Below are 22,260 nucleotides of genomic sequence, written 5' to 3'. Positions count from 1 at the left end.
CAAAAACCCATAACCTGAATGTAATTATATGGAAATAACCCCGAATTGAGAAGCATCATATAAAAATAACTGGCCTGTATCCTTACAAAATGTCAAAAGTTTCTGAAAGACAAAGAAAAGCTGAGAGACTGCTCCAGATCAGAGGAGACCTCAGTCTCCTAACAAGTCACAAAACAAGGAAACATAATACATGATACTACACTGGAGCCTGTGAAAACAAAAACAAAATTTAGCTAAAAAGACAATATTGGGACAAATTTCAAAACACGCGTAAGAACTGCAGATAACAGTATTGTTTCAATGCTAATTTCCTGATTTTGATACCTGTACTATACTTATGTTAGAAAATAGCCTTGTCAAGGCACCTGGGTGGTTCAGTCAGTTAAAAGTCCAACTTCGGCTCAGGTCATGATCTCACAGTTGGTGAGTTTGAGCCCCGCATCGGGCTCCGTGCTGACAGCTCAGAGCCTGGAGCCTGCTTTGGATTCTGTGTCTCCCTCTCTCACTCTCTCTCCCCCTCCCTCCCCCTCTCTAAAATAGATAGATAGATAGATAGATAGATAGATAGATAGATAGATGTTAAAAAAAAAAAAAAGTAGCATTTAGCCATTATATATTGATCCAAAAGCTTCCCTACTATGGGGTACCTGGGTGGCTCAGTGAGTTAAGCATCCAACTTTGGCTTAGATCATGATCTTGCAGTTCAGGAGTTTGAGCCCCCCGTTGGGCTCTGTGCTGACAGGTCAAAGCCTGCAGCCTGCTTCGGACTCTGTGTCTCCCTCTGTCTCTCTCTGCCCCTGCCCCTCCAGCTTGTGCTCTCCCTCGCTCTCAAAAATAAATAAATAAACATTAAATTTTTTTTCTTAAACCAAAGCTTCCCTACTAGGATATACCAATCTAAAGTAAGAGTAACAAAACACTAGAGCTGCAATGTTATTACCAAAGGGCAATGAGCCAAGATAGCAGATTTCATCTTAGATGACTGGGATCACACAAATAAATGCCTTATAAATCACTCCCCCAAGTCATTATCCCTAAACTCAACTGTCCACTGCATTTTGTTTCAATGAATGGTACTTCTTAAAGAGATGACTTCACAAGCCACACACCTATTATACCTATACTAAATATCACAGAACATAAAATGAGTAAGATAGTTCTTCTATTCAAGTTTTATGTTCTAGAGTTTGTAAGACCACAAACACACTCTCATTATCACAATAGGCCCTATTCGGCTCACACTCCAAAATTCCATATCCCTAAATAACTTTTTCCTCTCTCCCACCTAAGCTCTCCCTGCTGGTCCTTTCCTCAAACTACTGCTCAGAACTTGCTTCCTCTCTCCAGGTCTCCTCTCTCTCCACAGTAGCTACATTCAGCAGCCTGGCAGAATATCAAGTTCTACAAAATCCAAAGAGAAGGCAAAGAGAGAAAAACAATTTTTTCAAGCTATTGACTTTGGAATAGGCAGATCATAGATCTGATCAACGTGAATCCTCAAGGCATTATTTAAAATCTCCTTTAGATGAAAAAAGAAAATCCAAAGCATTGTTTTATGGTCTACTTATCTATGTCTTTACTGTATTCTGTCCTGGCTGAGATGCTATAAGTTCCTTAAGAAAACTACAAATAGGAAAAACACAACTTATATGCAAAACTCAGGAGACAAAATCAGCGACAGGTCAAATCGTACGGGGAGATAAGAATTACTGTGTAGAATGGTATTGGACAGGAGTCTCAATTTCTCTAAGCATAATCACTGACTTCAGGCAGCACTTTGTTCTAAACAAGCTTACAATTCCTAACCTCAATCTTATAGCCAGGTTCTATTAAGTTAGTATCTTAAGACCTCATTAGAAAATTTGAGAATAGGTGATTTATTCATACACTCCTGGAATTCTAGTCTCTGGCTCCTACAGAAAGTGAGTTAAGCATCCACAGAAAGTGTGGATCAGCTTTTTTGTTCTTATTAGCCCAAAAGACCTTTTACCCATAAATAATACTTAGTCTTTCTTCTTCTTCTTTAAGTCTTTCTTTCATGTCATTCACATACTTAAACTAAACTAAAATACATAAAAGACAGCTGTTAAGATTTAACAAGAGGAAAATATTTAAGGACTCAAATGATCCAAGGGTCTAAAAACTCATTCAGAGATGATTTTATATAGGATTTTCATACAGTAATGACAGTAATCTTATGTTATAGCGACTGAAAGCCTTACCAGAATTCCAAAACTCTATAGCAATGAAATGACAAATAATTAAAACTTCCCCTCAGTAAATAAAAAACTTTAGTACTGATCTAGAAAAAGCCAATTGGGGCGCCTGGGTGGCTCAGTCAGTTGGGCGTCCGGCTTCGGCTCAGGTCATGATCTCGCAGTCCGTGAGTTCGAGCCCCGTGTCGGGCTCTGTGCTGACAGCTCAGAGCCTGGAGCCTGTTTCAGACTCTGTGTCTCCCTGTCTCTCCCTGTCTCAAAAATAAACGTTAAAAAAAAAAAAATTTAGAAAAAGCCAATTAATTAATTTCTAATTTTCCTTTTTATGCAAATAATAAAAATTTAAAGAGCATAGGAAGAAAATGCTTGATCATGCTGGTCTGGAATAAGAAAACATGCTAAATATTAAACTATGGTTGGAGAAATAAAATTATTTCTCAATATAATTTTGTCAGCAAAATCAGTCTAAAATAATTGAAGTAATTTAATTGTATGCCTCAAGATGTGCTTCATTTTTCAAAATTGAAAGGAAGGGGAAAAATCTGTTTTAAATGGATCAGTAGCCCTCTGCCAGTCCTATCCTGGCCCAAAGACAAAGGTGAAATATCAGTATGCAAATCAGTAAAGTTGCCAACGAAAGACATATATACTCTCAAAACTTACATTAAAAAAAAATCTTATTGGAGGGGCACCTGGGTGGCTCAGTAGGTTTGAGCATCCAACTTCGGCTCAGGCCATGATCTCGTAACTTGTGAGTTTGAGCCTCACATCGGGCTCTCTGCTGTCAGCACAGAGCCTTTTTCAGATCCTCTACCCCCCCTCTCTCTGCCCTGCTTGCATGCACGTGCACATTCTCTCTCAAAAATAAACAAACATTAAAAAAAAAATCTTATTGGAGAAACCCTGAGATAGAAAAGACAATCAGAAATCTGAGGCCAAGGTCTTGGCTTTTGTCATTTTAGTTTCTGTTGGTTTTAATTAGACTAGCCTCAGTTCCTGCAACCGGAAAATAAGATTATGTGTATGTGTATATATGTATATAAAATACACATACACCCGACACAACATTATAAGAATTGTTTGGAAGATCAAACGAGTTGATTAAAGAAAACAAAAAACAAACAAACAAAAAACATTTTCAAGAGGGAAATGCTAGGTTTTCTACTAATCTGCCATACAAACTAATACCCATTCCAAGTCTTTTTCAAGGCTGCTGATGTGTTTACCTTATCTGATATACAAAATCAGTTTTCATTCTTAGGAATTAATTTGTAAAAAATTTTTTCCTATTTATATCATACCTCATTCCAAGAAGAATCTGAGGCAAAAAACCGTGTGTGTGTCTGTGTGTCTGTGTTTTAATCAACCATAGTAAAAAATAAATCAATCTAGGAGAGATTTTCAATATCAACCCCACATCATCATCTACATAAAATAGATGGATGTCAAAATTTCTGAATCCATTATCTGATGTTAAGAGCTCAAAATCTAATCTAACTGGAGCCACTGAAGAAAACGAACTCGTTTAAGTGTTCTACCTTGCTCTTCAAAAATTAATAGTGACCTTACCTTGTATGGATCAAGTAAAAAGTCACTGAACTTGCTAGGCAGGGAATATTTCTTCACCAATTCGTCTTCTACCACCCATGGTGCATTTTCACCAGTACCAGCCCGTAATGCGTTATGCCGTATAAAGTATCGAAGTATCTCCTTATTTGGTGGGCGTTCTGTACGAATCAAGCTGTCTGCTGGCACATTACTGATGATCTAGGTTAACAAATATAAATAACTTACCACTGGGGTTAAAAGCAATTAACCACGGAGAACAAAGATTTATGTTCTTTCCAGAAAAATCATAACTCCCTCTATAAAACAGGGCTATAAACTAGATGAAAGAAAAATAATTTTCAGAAACAGAATGTTAAATTAAACACATCCCTAGGCAATTTATCTGTATGTATCAAAGACCTAAAACTGTGCATACCCACTGAACCAGCAATTCCTCTTGTTAAGAATTTAGAAATAAACGGACTGTCAACTAATAAAAGGAAGGGGGGGGGGAAAAGGGAAAACTACATAAAGCTACATCAGTAAGGGATTCATTTTTTAAATTAAAATACATCCATACAATGAATGAATGCAACCATTATATGCATACAATATATACATGCATATAATTATGTATAATATATTACACATAATATAGACAACCATAGGGGGAAAATGTTTCTCAATCAGGACGAATTTATCAGAATCGTCTAAGGTGCAGATTCTTGGCCCCCAAACTTACTGAATGAGAAGAATCTCTGGCAGTAGAGGCTGGGAATCTAGATTTTTTAATAAAACTTCCTGATGACTATCACACACACTACAATCTGAAAATACTATTTTGGAAAAAAATTTAATGACATCACAGACGTTTACCATATAGTAAATGAAAAAAGCAAGTTACAAAATAGTATGTATAAAATCCTCTCTTTGTTTCCCCCTAAAATTTTATTTTTAGGTAATCTCTATACCCAACATGGGACTCAAACTCATAACCCCAAGATCAAGTATCATACTTTACCAACTGAGCCAGCCAGTGCCCCGACTCCTATTTTCAAAAGTCACTTAAAAGCTGGGGCACCTGGGTGGCTCAGGTCCTGATCCCAGGGTTGTGGGATGGAACCCCGTGTTGGGCTCTGTGCTGAGCATGGAGGCTGTTCAAGATTCTCTTCCTCTCTCCCTCTGCTCCTCGCCCCTACTCAATGTTCTAAAAAAAAACAAACAAGCTAACCACCATTAACCACATCTATATTCACCAAATATCATCTCTGAGCACAGGATTAGAAATATCTTTTACCCTTATTTGTATATTCTATCTTCCTCTATTTACTACACGTAAACAAAGCAATTTACATTCTTCACACTCATCAGTAAGAATACAAACGATAATCAGGGAAGTGGATGAGACTCCCTAGTAATAATATTTTAACTAGCAACCCTGCTGAAGGTGAAGAAACTTAGTGAAAAACTGTATTTAACATCCAATTTTCAAATATAAAGAAATCCTAACAATTTAGCAATGCCTTCACATCAACTATAAAACAAATGGAGTCAAAGTGCTGGGGGCGATCAGATGACTCAGTCAGAAGAGCATTAGACTCTTATCTCAGGGTTGTAAGTTCAAGCCCCACATTGGGTATAGAAATTACTTAAAATTAAAATCTTCAAAAAAAAAAAAAAAGAGTCAAAATAGAATAAGACTTGTCAACTTTTTGAGGTGGGAAAAAAAATCCAACACTCTGAAGAGCCAAAAGAACTGGGTTATACTCCTTCCCACGCTCATTTACTAAATTAGGAACTTTGACAGAATTCTTCAACTTCTCAGGCCCTGTTTCTTCTATAAACAGTTGAACAGGAAGACAAATGTGCAGTTATCTTCCATATCCAGCAGCCCATCTTGCCTCTTTCTAAATACAAGATTTTATACATACAGGTATACAAGTACCTGAAACTAATATGCCATATTTCACGGATTCTAAGACACTATCAATGAAAAAACACAGTGTTTTATATGCCACTAAGAAAACAATTCTTGCCAATTCATTTAAGCAATGTCCTGACTCTGGACATATTAAAAACATTCAAACCTTAGAATCAATAAAACTTAGCACTAAGTTATTTTAAGGGTATTTACTGTTTTAGATTATTAGCTTCACAGATACCTTGTAAAAGTGCTGATGAGAACTGACTTGGTTTCTGAGTTTATTACAAATTGCTTTATTTTTAACTGGGAAGAGCTATTTCCTGGAGAAAGTCCGTAACTGCTGCGAACCGATTCTTATTTTTCAAACTGAGTTTGAAACTCAAATGCAAATTATTCTTAGACCCTAATAATTCTTATTAAAAGAAAACAGTATGCTATCTCCTAGGGGAAAAAAATACAATTTAACTTAAGGTCATAATTACAAAGACTACAAAAGCCTAGAATTTACCATAGAAACACATTCATTCACATTTTTCTGTAGCACATTTTCTCCGAGAAAACTGGCCCTATGATATTTTCTGAAATAGCATTTTCGACATTTAAGAGGTTTAATATAAAGTGCCAACTAACCTTATCTTCATTTTGTAATTTCACATCATATTTGTGAGGCAAAAATTTTGGCGGAGCCCATTTCCTTTCTCCTTTTTTTAATGAAGTAGGGAGTTTTCGTGGAGATCTACGTGCTCTGTCATCTAGTCAAATCAATAGAAAATTAGTGAAAAAATACGTCTTTAATTTTATCCATTCATTTATTAATAATCTTATTGAACACCTACTCTGCACCAGGCACTGAGTGATGAGACACAAAGATGAATCATAAAGTCCTTACCTCAAGCAGATCAAGTCTGTGAGAGTCTACAAAACTTACAATATAATGTGGCAAAATACTGTAACAGAGATTGGGACAAAAAAAAAATACTATGAGAGCAGAGAGGAGCAACTCTAACTTGGTCTGGAAGACAGGCAAAGGAGAGGCCTAGAACGACTAGAACTTGTTCAGAGACTATAAGCCGTAAAATGAGTGAATATGATCTAGGCTATAGTGAAAACATCAGACTAAAGATACGTAGGAGCCAAATTATAAATAACACTGTACACCTTTTTAAAAAAATTTTTAAATGTTTATTTTTGAAAGAGGGAAAGTATGAGTGGGGGAAGGACAGCGAGAGGGAGACAGGATCTGAAGCAGGTTCTGCGCTGACAGCAAAGAGCCCAATGTGGGGCCCAAACTCATAAACTGTGAGATCATGACCTGAACCGAAGTTGAATACTTAACCGAGTCACCCAGGTACCCCCATTAATTTTTTTTTTTAAGTAGGCTCCATGTCCAATGTCCAGCGTAGGGCTTGAACTCGAGACCCTAAGATCAAGAGTCACATGCTCTACCAACTGAGCCAGCAGCCAGGAGCCCTAACACTGTATACCCTTTAGAGACTGGAATTTGTCTCATGGGCACTAGGGAAACAAAGGATTTCTTGTCTAACTAACTAGATATACATTTTGAAAGATTACTAGTCTGAAAACAACTGAGAAAGAAAATAACACTTTTGAAAGTTAGAAAATGAGTAAAATGGCAAGGTGAGACTGAAGAATGGGAAATCACAAGATGTAATACTAAACACCTGAATTAATGTAACTGGAATGGAGACTAAAAGAGTCAAGAGGTATTTAGAATACAAGATTTGGTAACCACCTAGATGTGGAAATGCTAACGGCTTCCAAGTTTTCTGCCTTAGGGACCAAGGAGAGGACAGTGTCATTAACTGAGTAAAAGAATGCTGAAAGACTAGCAGGATTCTTGTTGACATGCCTTGGGAAGACAACATAAGCAAGACGATTAATTCAGCTTTACAGGTGTTAAATTTGAACTGCTTGGGACATGCATGTGAAGACTAGATCTAAAGTTTAGGAGTTAAACTGATGTGGTCCTGGAAATCGTCAGCCTTTATACAGATTAAGAATTTAAACTGTGGACGGAATGAAATGTAACAGTACACTTCTGCAGAAAAATAAAAAGGCAGCAAGGGTGCCTGGGTGGCTCAGTAGGTCAAATGACCAACTCTTATTTTCGGCTCAGGTCACTATCTCATGGTTCATGAGTTTGAGCCCCATACTGGGCTCCTCACTGATAGCACAGAACCTGCTTGGGATTCTCTCTCCCATTCTCTCTCTCGGTCCATTTCCCAATCACATGCGTACACTCTCTCTCTCAAAATAAATAAATAAACTTTAAAAAAAAAAAAAAAAGGCAGCAGGCAGCTCTTCCTGCCCACAGGCTTTATCCCCGTACTTTAATAAAATCACCTTTTTGCACCAAAAAAAAAAGGGGGGGGGGAGCAGAAAATTCCTATGAAAAATAATTTAATGAGAAAAGGAGGTTAAAAAAAAACAAAACAGGAAAGTAGGGGTGCTTGGCTGGTTCAGTTGGAAAAGTATGTGACTCTTGATCTCAGGGTCATGAGTTCAAGTCCCATATTGGGTGCAGAAATTACTAAAAATAAAAATAAAAATAAAACAGAAAAGTAGTTGGGAAACCTAAGAGACTATGGTACTAAATAAGCTGAAAGATATGAGAGTGACCAACAGTGTTAAATGGAACAGAAAAGTAAAAAAAAAACAAAAAAAAAAACAAAGAAGAAATCAGTGAATTTTGCAATTAGGGGGTCACCTATAACCTTATTAGGAACAGTTTTAGGAATAAAGAGGCAGAAGTCACACTTATACATAACAGCGTAAGGAATAAACTCATGGTCAGAAAGCAGAGACAACATTCTCAAGAATCTTACCTTGAATGAATTAAGACAGAAATAGAACAACAGGATCAAGGGAGGATAGTTATTGTTTTTAGAAAATGGGACTTTATTTATAAGTTAAGAATGATTAGAAAAAGGGTTTAAAACATTCTATAGTAGAGTAATAAGTTTACCTATTCCTTGAAAAACTAGGAGGGAATGGAATTCAAAGAACAAGTATCTTCGCCAATTGGAAAGATCACTCCCTTCTAAGATGGAGGAAGAATACAGAAATTGCTACAAGAGAGGTTAGGAACACAAAGCTGAAAAGTTCCTGCCCTAATACATTATTTCTGTCCCCCACAAAGTAAAAGGCAAGGTCACATGATGAGAACATATTTTTCATACTGGAATTTGCCTATCATATTTCTACGAAAATTCTAATCAATTTTTCCCTGAAGACATTCAGAGTACACCGTAACATTCTTTAGCTCACCTACAACGCGTAACAATATACTAGAAATGACATTATATCCCAATAATTAAAACCTGAACTAAGGCACAGGCTCTAAAAAATAGCCAAAGCCTAAAACCAGCAGTTCCTGGTACATGATGCTTAAGGTATAAAACTAACAACTGTAACACATCATTGGTATGCCAATGATTTGATTCTATAAGAAAAGAAGTGTTAGAAGACCTAACAGCCAACACTTAACCAAAACACTTATCCTCCTCAAATCTTAGGATCTATGAAAAACACACATATTATAAACCTCCAGTATCAAAAAGGAGAAAAACTGAAAAACACAGACATTAGCATTCATAGTACACAGTGGAAAACAAAACTAAAGTATCAACAACTGCGGGGGAGGGGGACAGCTACACAACAATCTCAGAAGCTGCCTTGGGAGTAGGTAAGGACATCCCTCTAAAACCATCTGCACATATCCAAAACATCTGGAGACACAAAACAGAAGGCAGACGGTGGAACATTCTAATGCAACATTCTAACTCGAACTTTATGACAGTTAAATAATGAAGTAAAATTACTGGATCCTCTAACAGTCACAGAGAGGGAATCAGTATACACAAACCCTCTTGAGTAATCCTATTTTTGGAAAAAGAAGGGACCCAAATAAATTCCTTATTTACACAAATTTAAAAAAAAAAAAAAAAAAAAAAGGACTCAGAGGCTAAAAAGTCTCCCCGGTGAACAACATCTCTGTTTCTCAACTTTCAACACATCATGGTTAAGGTCTCCAGGCCCCTAAAATTTACTTTTAGAGTTTCACAATTCTGGCAATTCCTATCTGAGAGGGACCTGAATTTATGCAGATAAAATGAAATCTCTTAAAAGCACAGCAATGGCTTACAAAATGAAAAAAGAAAAAAAAAAGAGCGGGACCCTTGGGTGGCTCAGTCGGTTAAGTGTCTGACTTCAGCTCAGGTCATGATCTCATGGTTCAAGAGTTTGAGCCCGTCAGGCTCTGCACTGACAGCTCAGAGCCTGGAACCTGCTTCGGATTCTGTACCTCCCTCTCTCTCTGCCCCTCCCCTGCTTGTGCGGATGGGCTCTCTCTCCCTCTCAAAAATAAACCAATATACAAGAAAGAGAGAGAGAGAGAGAGAGAGGGAGGGAAAGAAACAGAGAGAGAGGGAGAGAGAGGGAGAGGGAGAGGGGGAGAGAGAGAGAGAGAGAGAGAGAGAGAGAGAGAGAGAGAGAAGAAAAGAAAAAGAAAAGAAAAGAAAAGAAAAGAAAGGATGGATTTGAATTAGCTCCTCCTATTCCAATCGCCCCCCTTCCACGCATCCTTATGAATGTCCAACTTGGAGAAAAGGAAAGCAAACTCTTTCCCATCCTGAGTAGGCAGGTATGTGCACACAGATTTCTAAGCAGCCAGAGGTAAGACTTCCCCCTGGTCTTAACTGTGTGGGGAGATTTAAATCTTGATTCCCTTAGTGGATATTTTAATTGTTTTCTGAATCATAAATGAACAAAAACATATCTATTTATCTATAAAACTTAATTACAAATTTAATTGTTAGAACTCAAAAGATTTATGGAGGATAAAATAAACAGAGTAGCATAACTCACTAAGGAAAGCTAGCATCATACATACTAATACTCTCTCTCCTTCCTTCATCCTCTTTCACAATTGGCTCCTTCTTCTGATGATCCTGAGCAATTTGGCTAGAATTCTCTTTGTCACTTGAGGGAGAATCACAGGCACCGTCTGATTTCTTCTCAGTGGCCTCTTCATCCACTTTCTCCAAAGGATGAATCTTCACAATCCTCACCTTGAGCATTTTTTCCTTCCCAACCTATAAAGGAGACAAGAGAGAATCAAAGATAATAAAGAACCAAGAACCTAAAGATGTTTAGAATATATTATTCATATATATCCCACTTCACCTGACAAAAAAATTCACTGAAAAAGTAGCCAAGTTGTGATTTTTTTCCAACTTTGTTTCTCAGACTTCTAAACGGCAATAGGATACCTTAAAAAATAAAATGATCACAATCTAGTTCATAATTCATGTACCGATGTACTAAGGCTAAAAGGCCATCACTACACTAACCTGACATATGTGTAAACACAGTTCAAGAACTTCCATTTTGTTAAAAAATCAACTACGTAGGGGTGCCTGGCTGGCTCAGTCAGAATAGCATGCAACTCTTTTTTTTTTTTAAAGAATCTTTTTTTTTTTTTTTAATTTTTTTTTCAACGTTTTTTATTTATTTTTGGGACAGAGAGAGACAGAGCATGAACGGGGGAGGGGCAGAGAGAGAGGGAGACACAGAATCGGAAACAGGCTCCAGGCTCCGAGCCATCAGCCCAGAGCCCGACGCGGGGCTCGAACTCACGGACCGCGAGATCGTGACCTGGCTGAAGTCGGACACTTAACCGACTGCGCCACCCAGGCGCCCCAAGCATGCAACTCTTGATCCTGAGGTTGTGAGTTCCAACTCCACGTTGGGTGTAGAGATTACTTAAAAATAATATCTTTGATAAATATATAACTATACATACGAATATCCAATTATTTTAGAATCATCTGTTGAAAAGACTATCTTTTCTTCACTTAATCATCTATCAAAAATGAGCAGCGTGTGTATACATGGATGGACGTATAGGAGTCTATTTCTGGATGCTATTGTGTCCCAATGAATCTATTAGTCTATCTTACAACAATTTCATACCACCTTAATACTTGAAAATAAGGCTCAAAATCAAGCAGTATTATACCTCTAACTTGGTTGTTCTTTGTCAAAGTTCTTTGCATTTTCACATGAATTTTACAATCAGCTTGACAGTTCCCATAAAAAAGCTTCTGGGATTTTTTAAAATAATTTTTTAATTTGAGTATAGTTAAAAGCTGCTAGGATTTTAATAGCATTGTGGTGTATCTACACATCACTTTGGGAAGAACTGCCATTTTAACAATACTGAGTTTTCTGACCCATGAAGACAATATCTCTCTCCATCATTTAAGATCTTGTTTAATTTCTCTCAGAAACATTTTATAATTTTTAGTGTCTAGGTCTTGTATGCCTCTTGTCAGATTTACTCCTAGAGCACAGCATATTTTTGATGTTATCATAAATGGTACTGATCTTTCTAAATTTCAATTTCCAATTGCATGTTGCTAACATTGGTTTTCGTATTATTTACCCTATATCCTGCTACCCTGCTAAACTCACTTGTTAGTTCTAAGAGATTTTATGGGAGATTCCAGATTTTCTACATGGACAATCATGCTGTCTACACATAAGATAACTATACTTCTTCCTTTACAATTTAGATGCCCTTTATTCCTTTTCTTGACACACAACTAGCTAGAACCTCAAATTACAATGTTAAATGGAGTGGGAGAGCAAGCATTCAGTCTTTTACCATTAGGTATAATGCTAGCTGGTGACTAATCCATAAATATCCTTTACCAGGTTGAAGAAATTTCTTTTTTTTTTTTTAGGTTGAAGAAATTTCTATTTGCAGTTTGCTATAAGTTTTTATTAGGAACTAATGTCGGACTTTGTTGAATGCTTTCTTTGTGTAAACTGGAGATGACCATATAGTTTTTCTTGGTTGTTCTCAACTGAATTATAAATTTAAAAGAGCCCAAATGTCCTCACAGATGAATGGATAAGATGTGTACATAAATATATACAATGGAGTACTACTCAGCAATCAAAAAGAACGAAATCTTGCCATTTATGACAATGTGGATGGAACCAGAGGATATTATGCTAAGCAAAATTAGAGAAAGACAAGTATCGTATGACTTCACTCATATGAGGAATTTAAGATACGAAACAGATGAACATAAGGGGAAGGGAAGCAAAAATAACATAAAAAACAGGGAGGGGGACAAAACATAAAAGACTCTTAAATATAAAGAACAGAGGGTTACTAGAAGGATTGTGGGAGGAGGGTGGACTAAATGGGTAAGGGGCATTAAGGAATCTACTCCTGAAATCATTGTTGCACTACGTGCTAACAAACGTGGATGTAATTTACAAATATATTTAAAAAAGAATTATACAGGGGCGCCTGGGTGGCTCAGTCGGTTAGCGGCCGACTTCGGCCCAGGTCATGATCTCGCGGCCCGTGAGTTCGAGCCCCATGTCAGGCTCTGTGCTGACAGCTCAGAGCCTGGAGCCTGTTTCAGATTCTGTGTCTCCCTCTCTCTGACCCTCCCCCATTCATGCTTTGTCTCTCTCTGTCTCAAAAATAAATAAACGCTAAAAAAAAAAAAATTAAAAAAAATTAAAAAATAAAAAAGAAATTATACAAAAATTTATAACAACTTTGCATTTGGAGGATTAACCCCACTGGGTAATGATGAATTATCCTTCTCCTAAGGAAGTGTTGCATTCATTTGCTAAATTTGATTAGAAAATTTCCATCTATGGGTACCTGGGTGCTCAGTCAGTTGAGCTTCTAACTCTTGATTTTGCTCAGGTCCATGATCCCAGGGTTGCGTGATCGAGCCCTGAGCTGGGTTCTGTGCTGAACGTGGAACCTGCTTGGGATTTTCTCTCTCCTTCTCTCTCTCTCTCCCCTCTGCCCCTCTCCCCTGATTGTGGTCTCTCTCTTGCTCTCTAAAATAAAAACAATAAAAAATAGGAGTGCCTGGTGATTCAGTCAGTTAAGCATCCACTTCAGCTCAGGTCATGATCTCACAGTTCATGGGTGGGAGCCCCACGTCAGCCTCTGTGCTGATAGCTCAGAACCTGGAGGTCTGCTTCAGATTCTGTGTCTCCCTCTCCTCTCTGCCCCATCTCCACTTGCACTCGTCTCTCAAAAGTAAACATTAAAAAAATTTTTTTTAATAAAAATAAATAAAGAAATTTTGCATCTATGTTCACACAGGAGTTTTGTAAACACAGAATTTTTTTTGCCTTAGTCCATAGTTTTTTCTTATATAATGCGTTTATATGGTCTTAGTATTGGGGTAATACTGACCTCATACATAATGTGCAAAGAATTCCCTCCTCCCTCCGCTCTTCTATTTTCTGGAAACGTCCGGATAGAATTGGTGCTATTTCTTCCTTAAATGTTTGGTAGAACTCACCAATGAAGACATTTGGGCCTGGAGTTTTGCCAGATAATTTAACTACAAACTCATTTTCTTTAATAGATATAGGACTGTTAAGGTTTTTATTTCTTGCTGAATGCATTTTTGGTAGTATCTTTCAAGGAATTTGTCCATTTAAGTTGTCAAATTTATTGGCATAAAGATGCTCCTAACATTCTCTTATAATCCTGTCAATATATGTAGACTGTAGTGACATCATCTAATTCCTCATATTGGTTATTGTATCCTCTCTTTTTCTCCTGAGAGTTTGGCTAGAGGTTTATCAATTTTACTGATCTTTTTCAAATTACCAGCTTTTGGTTGCAACGACTTTCCTGTTTTCTATTTTACTGATTTTCACTTTGATCTAAACTTATTGAATCTTTTCTTCTTGTTTTCTTTGAATTTGAAAGCTCTTCTTTTTCTTAATTTCTTAAGGTAGAAGTCAATGATTTGAGAACTTTCTATTTTGTTTGTTTAAAGTTGCTTGGTTGTTTAGTGCTATACATTTCTCCTAAGCCCTACCATAAGCAACATCTCACAAATTCTAATATATTGTGTTTTCATTTTTTTTTAATGTTGATTTATTTTGAGAGAGAGGGAGACGCACATCCAAGTGGGGAGCGGGAGGGAGAGTGGGAGAGGGGAAGAGAGAGAGAATTTCCCAAGCATGCTTGATCTCAGGAACCGTGAGATCATCACCTGAGTCAAATGCTTAATCAACTGAGTCACCCAGATGCCTTCATTCACACTCAGTTCAAAACATTTTCTAATTTCCCTTTTGATTTTCCCTTAACTCTGAGTAAGTTAAAGGTATTTATTAGTTTCCAATTATTTGTAATTTCCATTATTTGCAGTTTCCAGATAACTATTATTGATTTCTAATGTAATTCCATTTTCATCACAGTATATTCTCTGTAGGACTTGAATCCTTTTCAATTTATTTTATGGCCCAGAGTATGTATGATCCACCTTGGTAAACTATACATTTGAGAGTAATGTCTCTTCTGTAGTTATCAGGTAGAGTATTTTATAAATGGTAATTAAGTCACATTGGTTGATAATGCTAACTCAAGTTTTCCATATTCTTGCTGACTTTGTCTCCATTTTCTATCAGTTACTGAGAAGAGAGGTGTTGAAAACTCCAACCATAACTAGGATATCTATTTCTTCTTACAGCTCTATCCATTTTTGTTTCATATATCTTGAAAAACTCATTAGTAAATACATAAACATTAAGGGCTGCTGTGTCTTCTTAAAAAACTGACCCCTCTCATTATGAAATATTTCTTAACTAAAATTCAAATTAAAAAAAAAAAAATGTAGGGGCGCCTGGGTGGCTCAGTCTGTTAAGTGTTCAACTTCAGCTCAGGTCATGATCTCACAGTTAGTTCTTGAGTTCAAGCCCCGCATCGGGCTCTGTGCTGACAGCTCAGAGCCTGGAGCCTGCTTCAGATTCTGTGTCTCCCTCTCTCTCTGCCCACCCTTGCTCACACACTCTCTCTCTCTCTCCCAAAAATAAACACTAAAAAAAAAAAAAAAAAAAAAAAATTAAAAAAAAAATTTTTACCTATGGTAATACTTTTGCCCTGAAATCTACTTTGTCTTATATTTACATAGCCATTCCAGATTTCTTTCCTTTTGTGAGAGAGAGAAAGACACACACACACACAAGCAGGGAAGGAGGGGCAGAGGGAGAGGTAGAAAGAATCTCAACAGGCTCCAAGCCCAACACAGAGCTCCACACCGGGCTCAATCTCAATCTCACAATTGTGAGATAACGACCTAGCCAAAATCAAGAGTTGGGTGCTCAACCTACTGAGCCACCCAGGCACCTTGCCATTCCAGAATTCTTTTTTTTTTTTTAAGTTTATGTATTTACTCTGAGAGAGAGTTGGGGGAAGAGGGGAAGAGAGAGAGGGAGAGAGGGAAAATCCCAGGCAGGGTTCCACACTCTCAGTGCAGAGCCCAATGCAGCGCTTGGACTCACAAACCATGAGATCATGACCTGAGCTGAAGTCAGCTTAAGTGACTGAGCCACCCAGGCGACCCCAGATTTCTTTTAATGTTAAGATGATACCTCTTTCTCCATCTTTTTACCATTATCCTATTTGCATCGTATAGGCAGCATATAATTGCATCTTGCTTTTTTATCCAATCTGGCAATTTCTATCTTTTAACTTAAATGTTTAGATCATTTATATTAAATAATTACAAATACCACTAGGCATAGTTGCTTTCTATTCAGCATCATGAAAACTAAAAAAATTGTGCTCTTTAAAAGACACTGTTAAGAGAATCAAAACACAAGCCTCAACGGGCGACTGGGTGGCTCAGTAGGTTGAGTGTCCGACTTTTGGGTCAGGTCATGATCTCATGGTCCATGAGTTTGAGCCCCATGTCAGGCTCTGTGCTGACAGCTCAGAGCCTGGAGCCTGCTTCGAGTTCTGTGTCTTCCTCTCTCTCTGCCCCTCCCCTGCTTGCACTCTCTCTCTCTCAAAAAATAAACATTAAAAAACAAAAAACATAAAACACAAGCCCTGGTGGGGAGCAAATAAACAACTTGTATCCAGATCTAATAAAGAACTTGTATCCAGAATTAAAAAGTCTCAAAACTCAAAAACAAGAAAACAATCCAATTTAAAAATGGACAAAGATTTTTTTTGATTTTTTTTTAATGTTTATTTATTTTTGAGACAGAGAGAGACAGAGCATGAATGGGGGAGGGTCGGAGAGAGAGGGAGACACAGAATCTGAAACAGGCTCCAGGCTCTGAGCTTTCAGCACAGAGCCCGACGTGGGGCTTGAACTCACGGACCGTGAGATCATGACCTGAGCCGAAGTCGGACACTTAACCGACTGAGCCACCCAGGCGCCCCAAAATGGACATTTGAACAGACACTTCATCAAAAGAAATATATATAAAAGGATAGCAACAAAAATATGAGAAGATCTTCGACATTATTAGTTATTAAAATGATATTCAGGGACACCTAAGTGGCTCAGTCAGTTAAGCATCCAACTCTTGATTTTACCTCAGGTCAGGATCTCAGCTTTGTGAATTCAAGCCCTGTATTGGGCTCTGTGCTGACAGTGCAAAGCCTGCTTGGAATTCTCTGCCTCCCTCTCTCTCTGCTCCTCCTCACTCCCGCGCGCTCTCTCTCTCTCTCTCTCTCTCTCTCTCTGTCTCTGTCTCTGTCTCTCTCTCTCAAAAGTAAAATAAACATTAAAAACACCAACAAAAAAAAAATAAGTAAATAAACATTTAAAAACACCAACAAAAAAAAAGTGCACATTCAATTGTTTTCAATAATGTTGAAGTGTTATCAAAATAGTTCCACATTCTTGTCAAACTTGGCATTATTTTTACTTTTTCTTATTTACTAATCTGATATGTATAAATGGTCCTGCTATGCTTTTTACTTATTTCTTGGATCACTATGTTTTCATACGTTTTATGGGCATACAGATCTCCCCAATTTTAATTTCTCTCTCCCCCTTTGTCAAACTTTGCCTCTTTCACCTTCCAGATGTGTACAGCATATTTTCCTCGTGCCACTCCAAATCTGTCTCCATTCTGGTCTACCTTGCTCTGGGCTTATACAGGCTGATCTCTGTGGCCTACATCAAAGGGCTCCCTTGTCCTCTAGATTTTGGTGAGTTCAACCCATGGGAAACAAGAGCAGAAAATCAGACAGTGGAAGAAAAGTGATGTCGGGGTATTTACTCCCATCTCCCTGTGAAATGGGTCACACCTTACTACCGAAATACTCTTCTCTTCCACAACTACATTACTCTCTTCTTGTTCCAGTACCCACTCCCTCCTGTTTCTTACAATTTTCTTACAATGCTTATATAAGCATTTTCTCACTCTGAATACAGTCGTAAGTTCACAACCAAGAGGCACCAAAGCTAAGGACAAAACCAATACACTGAGAAGCCCAAAGCAGAAAGGCAGAAAGATACAAAGCATAGGTCCTTGACAATATTTCCCAACCTCTACGCCACATCTGGTGTCACCCACCTCTAAGACTTACATGAGATAACCAAATGTTTTCACTGCCTAAACCAATGCTATACTACTCAATGCTATCCACAGAGTATCATCATCATACCCCAGAGCTTGTTAGAAATGCATACTTTTAGGGCCTATCCTAGACCTTCTGAACCAAACTATCAGGGGATGGCACCCAAGAATGTATATTCAGAAGTCCTTTAAGTGATTCTATTTAGGCTAAAGCTTGAGAAGTACTGGGCACTGCTAGTTAGCTACTTCATTACATACAGACGAAATCACTCTTAACTGAAACATCAACATCAACAAGTTTTATTTGTTTTTAATTTTCTTTTTGAGTGATCTCTACACCCAATGTGGGGCCTGAACTCACAACCCCGAGATCAAGAGTCACATGCTCCACCGACTGAGCCAGCCAAGCGCCTCTGAACACGCTATTTAAATATCTGAGTGAGTGAATGAGTGAGGAAGGAGAGAGGGAGGAAGAAAAGAAAACAAAAGAAAAGAAAACAAAAGAAAAGAGAGAAGGAAGAAGGAAGAAGAAGGAAGGAAGGAAGGAAGGAAGGAGGAAGGAAGGAAGAAGGAAAGAAAGAAAGAAAGAAAGAAGAAAGAAAGAAAGAAAGAAAGAAAGAAAGAAAGAAAGAAAGAAAAAAAAGAAAGAAAAAGAAAGAAAGAAAGAAAGAAAGAAAAAGAAAGAAAGAAAGAAAAAGATATTTGAGCCTATTTACTACTTCAACATTTCTGTGCATATTCTGCAAGACATTATGGTAAAGCAACCAGCCTAGTGTCCACTATAAATATTTAACAAATGTTAAGTTCCCTTACTCCTGAATCTTATTTAAGCTTTCAAAGGATTATACAGGGATTGCTTTAGTTTTAGGTTATTATCACTTTAGTAATAGTTATCCTTGTGCTATTTGGGCTACAAAATTAAAAAACAAATATAGCAGGGGTGCCTGGGTGGCTCAGTCAGTTAAGCATCCGACTTCGGCTCAGGTCATGATCTCACAGTTCATGAGTTAGAGCCCCTCATCAGGCTCTGTGCAGTCAGCAAAGAGCCTGGAGACTGCTTCAGATGGTCTCTCCCTCTCTCTCTGCCCCTCCCATGCTCCTGCTTGGTCTCTCTCTCTCAAATAAAAACAAAAAAATTTAAAACAACAACAACAACAACAACAAAAACAAATTTAGCAGAGAAAGAAAAAAGTCAATTTGCTCACTATTGTAGTGAAATGACATTCTTTGCTTTTGGTACCACAGATTTGGATTAAACATCTGAAAGTCTTTGAAACAAAGTATGAAAAAATTACACAACCAAAAAAAGTCAAGATAGCAGTTATCAAAAAGGGCTAAAACAAGGAAAACAAGGATGCAGCAGTACACAGTGTAACAATTTTTGTAATATTAACATAAAGTTAAATATTCCCAACAATGATTATGGTTCTAAAATTTGGCCCTTATAATATCTGACACTAAGCAAAGCAAACTTCAAATATAACACAATTTTGCACACAGAAATGTACTCTATAATCTATACTAGAAGCTCTAATCCTGACATATGGTTATGGAGTCAAATTGTACCAAAAAAGGGGGGAGCAGGTACTTACCTCAAAATCACACTCTTCTCCCACAGCATATTTGGTCATGATCTCCAACCAAGCAGTATCTACTAACTTCTCTAGAGAGGCTGTGTTATGATGAACCATTTCCAGAACAAGTTTCTCGTACCAGGCAGGGAACTCTTCCTTCAAACTAAACAAACACATTATTAGTTACCAAGAAAATGCAGAAAAACCTATCTAGAGAATTAATTCAAGTTAATTCAAACATTTCTTGGGGCGCCTGGGTGGCTCAGTCGGTTGAGCATCTGACTTCAGCTCAGGTCACAATCTCGCGGTCCGCGAGTTCGAGCCCCGCGTCGGGCTCTGGGCTGATGGCTCGGAGCCTGGAGCCTGCTTCCGATTCTGGGTCTCCCTCTCTCTCTGCCCCTCCCCCATTCATGATCTGTCTCTCTCTGTCTCAAAAATAAATAAACGTTAAAAAAAAAAAAAAACATTTCTTTAGCAAAGCTAAGTGAGGCACTGGGGAACACAAAGATTAAAAACCATGTGGCACACAGGACAAAGAAGGAACTAGTAAAGAACTCTGTCAGATGGACCTATCCAGGTTAATTTTCTCATCTGGAAAATAAGAGTAACAGGCACATCATCAGTAAGGCTGAACATTTTCCCATTTGTTTTTATAGTAGACTTCCCTTTTCAGGTATGAATTATTTATTCATACCCTTTGCCCATTTTTTGTTAGAAGACTGTAACTTGAGTCTATTTGTGTTACACCTTCATCAAGAAAATGCTTCCCTATGCATTCATTCAGTTAGTACCCACAATGCCTCAGGAGGGGTATAGAATTTTGATTTTATGAGTAAGGAAAATAAATCAGGAAGGACTGGAACCATGACTTGAACTCCAAAGCTCTTGCAAAAGTGAAACAATTAAGTGCTACTTTCTACTTATTAAACTCACGGACATGCCCAGTATAAGCAAGGAAAGAGTGCAATGTGCATTCATGCACAGCTGACAGCCTAGGTTCCTACTCTTTTGGAATGCAGTTTGACAATTATCAAAAGTGTCAACTTGGGGCGCCTGGGTGGCTCAGTCGGTTAAGCGTCCAACTTCAGCTTCATGATCTCACACTCCATGGGTTCGAGCCCCGCGTCAGGACCTGTGCTAACAGCTCAGAGCCTGGAGCCTGCTTCAGATTCTGTGTCTCCCTCTCTCTCTGCCCCTCCCCTGCTCATGCTCTGTCTCTCTCACTCTCAAAAATGAATAAATGTTAAAAAATTTTTTTAAAAGTGTCAACATGTGCACAAAGATGGTCATTGCTGGATTCTTCATGATAGCAGAAAATGGGAAGCAATCTAAATGGAAACTCATTAAGGTCTCCAGTTCTGGGGGCGCCTGGGTGGCTCAGTCGGTTGGGCGTCCGACTTCGGCTCAGGTCATGATCTCACGGTCCGTGAGTTCGAGCCCCGCGTTGGGCTCTGTGCGGACAGCTCCGAGCCTGGAGCCTGTTTCAGATTCTGTGTCTCCCTCTCTCTCTGACCCTCCCCCGTTCATGCTCTGTCTCTCTCTGTCTCAAAAACAAACAAACATTAAAAAAAAAAAAAAATTTAAGATCTCCAGTTCTGGCCAGATCAATTAATATTTGTGTTGCAAGGCAAGGAAGGACCAGGCATGAGAACATTCGTACACATCCAAGTATTAGGCTTACTATCATCATATTCCCACTCTGTTCATAACTAAAAATGTTCCTCCAACTGACTGCTAGATTTAAAATCTCTTACCATACTGCCTTAAAATTTACCTGAGTTATATCTGCTTTTCCCCAGTCCCAATCAATAAGCTTCTAGTCTCCCTGCCTTTGTTAAGGCTTTTACCTTTGTCCTCTCCCCACCATCCTCCCTCCCAGCTTAATCATCCTCCAAAGATGTCCTCAGACTTCCTTAACTCCATGAGGCCTTTCCTGGCCCCTATAAATGCTTATTAATAAGCCTCCCAGTCACCAAGCTTTTTAAAACTTCATTGTCCACAGCTACTTCTGGGGAGTGAGGATGGACGATGATGTTCAGATTCTTTTACTAACTCTGTAGTGTTTACATACGTAAACAAGTATGCATTACTTTTATAAACCAAAAAAAAAAAAAAAAAAAGATTTCTTCTTAAATAAAAATTGCATAATCATACTTTTTCAGTAATCCCTCTCATCATTCTCTATATTCTGTTCACTATCAAATCACATAAAACATTCCCCCATCTGTGTTCTTTAGAACTTCACTCTGCTGTAATGGCTTCTAAGATCAAGTAAGTTTCAGATCCACAAGGTTAAACCAAGCTAGTTTCTTTACTGGAGGTCTTCTGAAAATCTTAAATACCCTAAGTATTATGACTTTTCAAGAAGTTTGTAGCAGTTTTCCAAAGTTATGGCCCAAAACCCTCTTTTCAGGAAGGATTACAGACTCCAACTCATTATTTCTATTCCCAATAATGCCATCACTCTCTACCTGAATACTATCCTAGCAAGCCCACATCAACTTCCCACCTGCTTTTCCTTCTTGAACTCTTCCTACACAGTTCCCAGATTAATCTCAAAGCCTAAACATCAATCACCAAAACCATCCCATGTTTCTCT

General features: G+C 38.0%; 1 protein-coding gene across 2 annotated transcripts in view; it reads right to left on the bottom strand.

The window, feature by feature from the left end:
- Positions 1 to 22,260, bottom strand: part of BAZ1B (bromodomain adjacent to zinc finger domain 1B) — a 73,789-nt gene that overhangs the window by 40,545 nt on the left and 10,984 nt on the right. For both annotated transcript variants that reach the window (XM_030300159.1, XM_030300158.1), the window contains exons 3-6: positions 19,680 to 19,824; positions 10,601 to 10,802; positions 6,319 to 6,440; positions 3,786 to 3,983 (exon numbers count right to left, since the gene is read on the bottom strand). In XM_030300159.1, coding sequence (XP_030156019.1) covers positions 3,786 to 3,983; positions 6,319 to 6,440; positions 10,601 to 10,802; positions 19,680 to 19,824 — 667 coding nt within the window. The remainder of the gene's footprint in view (positions 1 to 3,785; positions 3,984 to 6,318; positions 6,441 to 10,600; positions 10,803 to 19,679; positions 19,825 to 22,260) is intronic.

The sequence above is a fragment of the Lynx canadensis genome, chromosome E3 (assembly GCF_007474595.2).
Source record: "Lynx canadensis isolate LIC74 chromosome E3, mLynCan4.pri.v2, whole genome shotgun sequence".
NCBI classification, from domain to species: domain Eukaryota; kingdom Metazoa; phylum Chordata; class Mammalia; order Carnivora; family Felidae; genus Lynx; species Lynx canadensis.
This window is presented reverse-complemented; position numbering and strand designations above follow the sequence as displayed.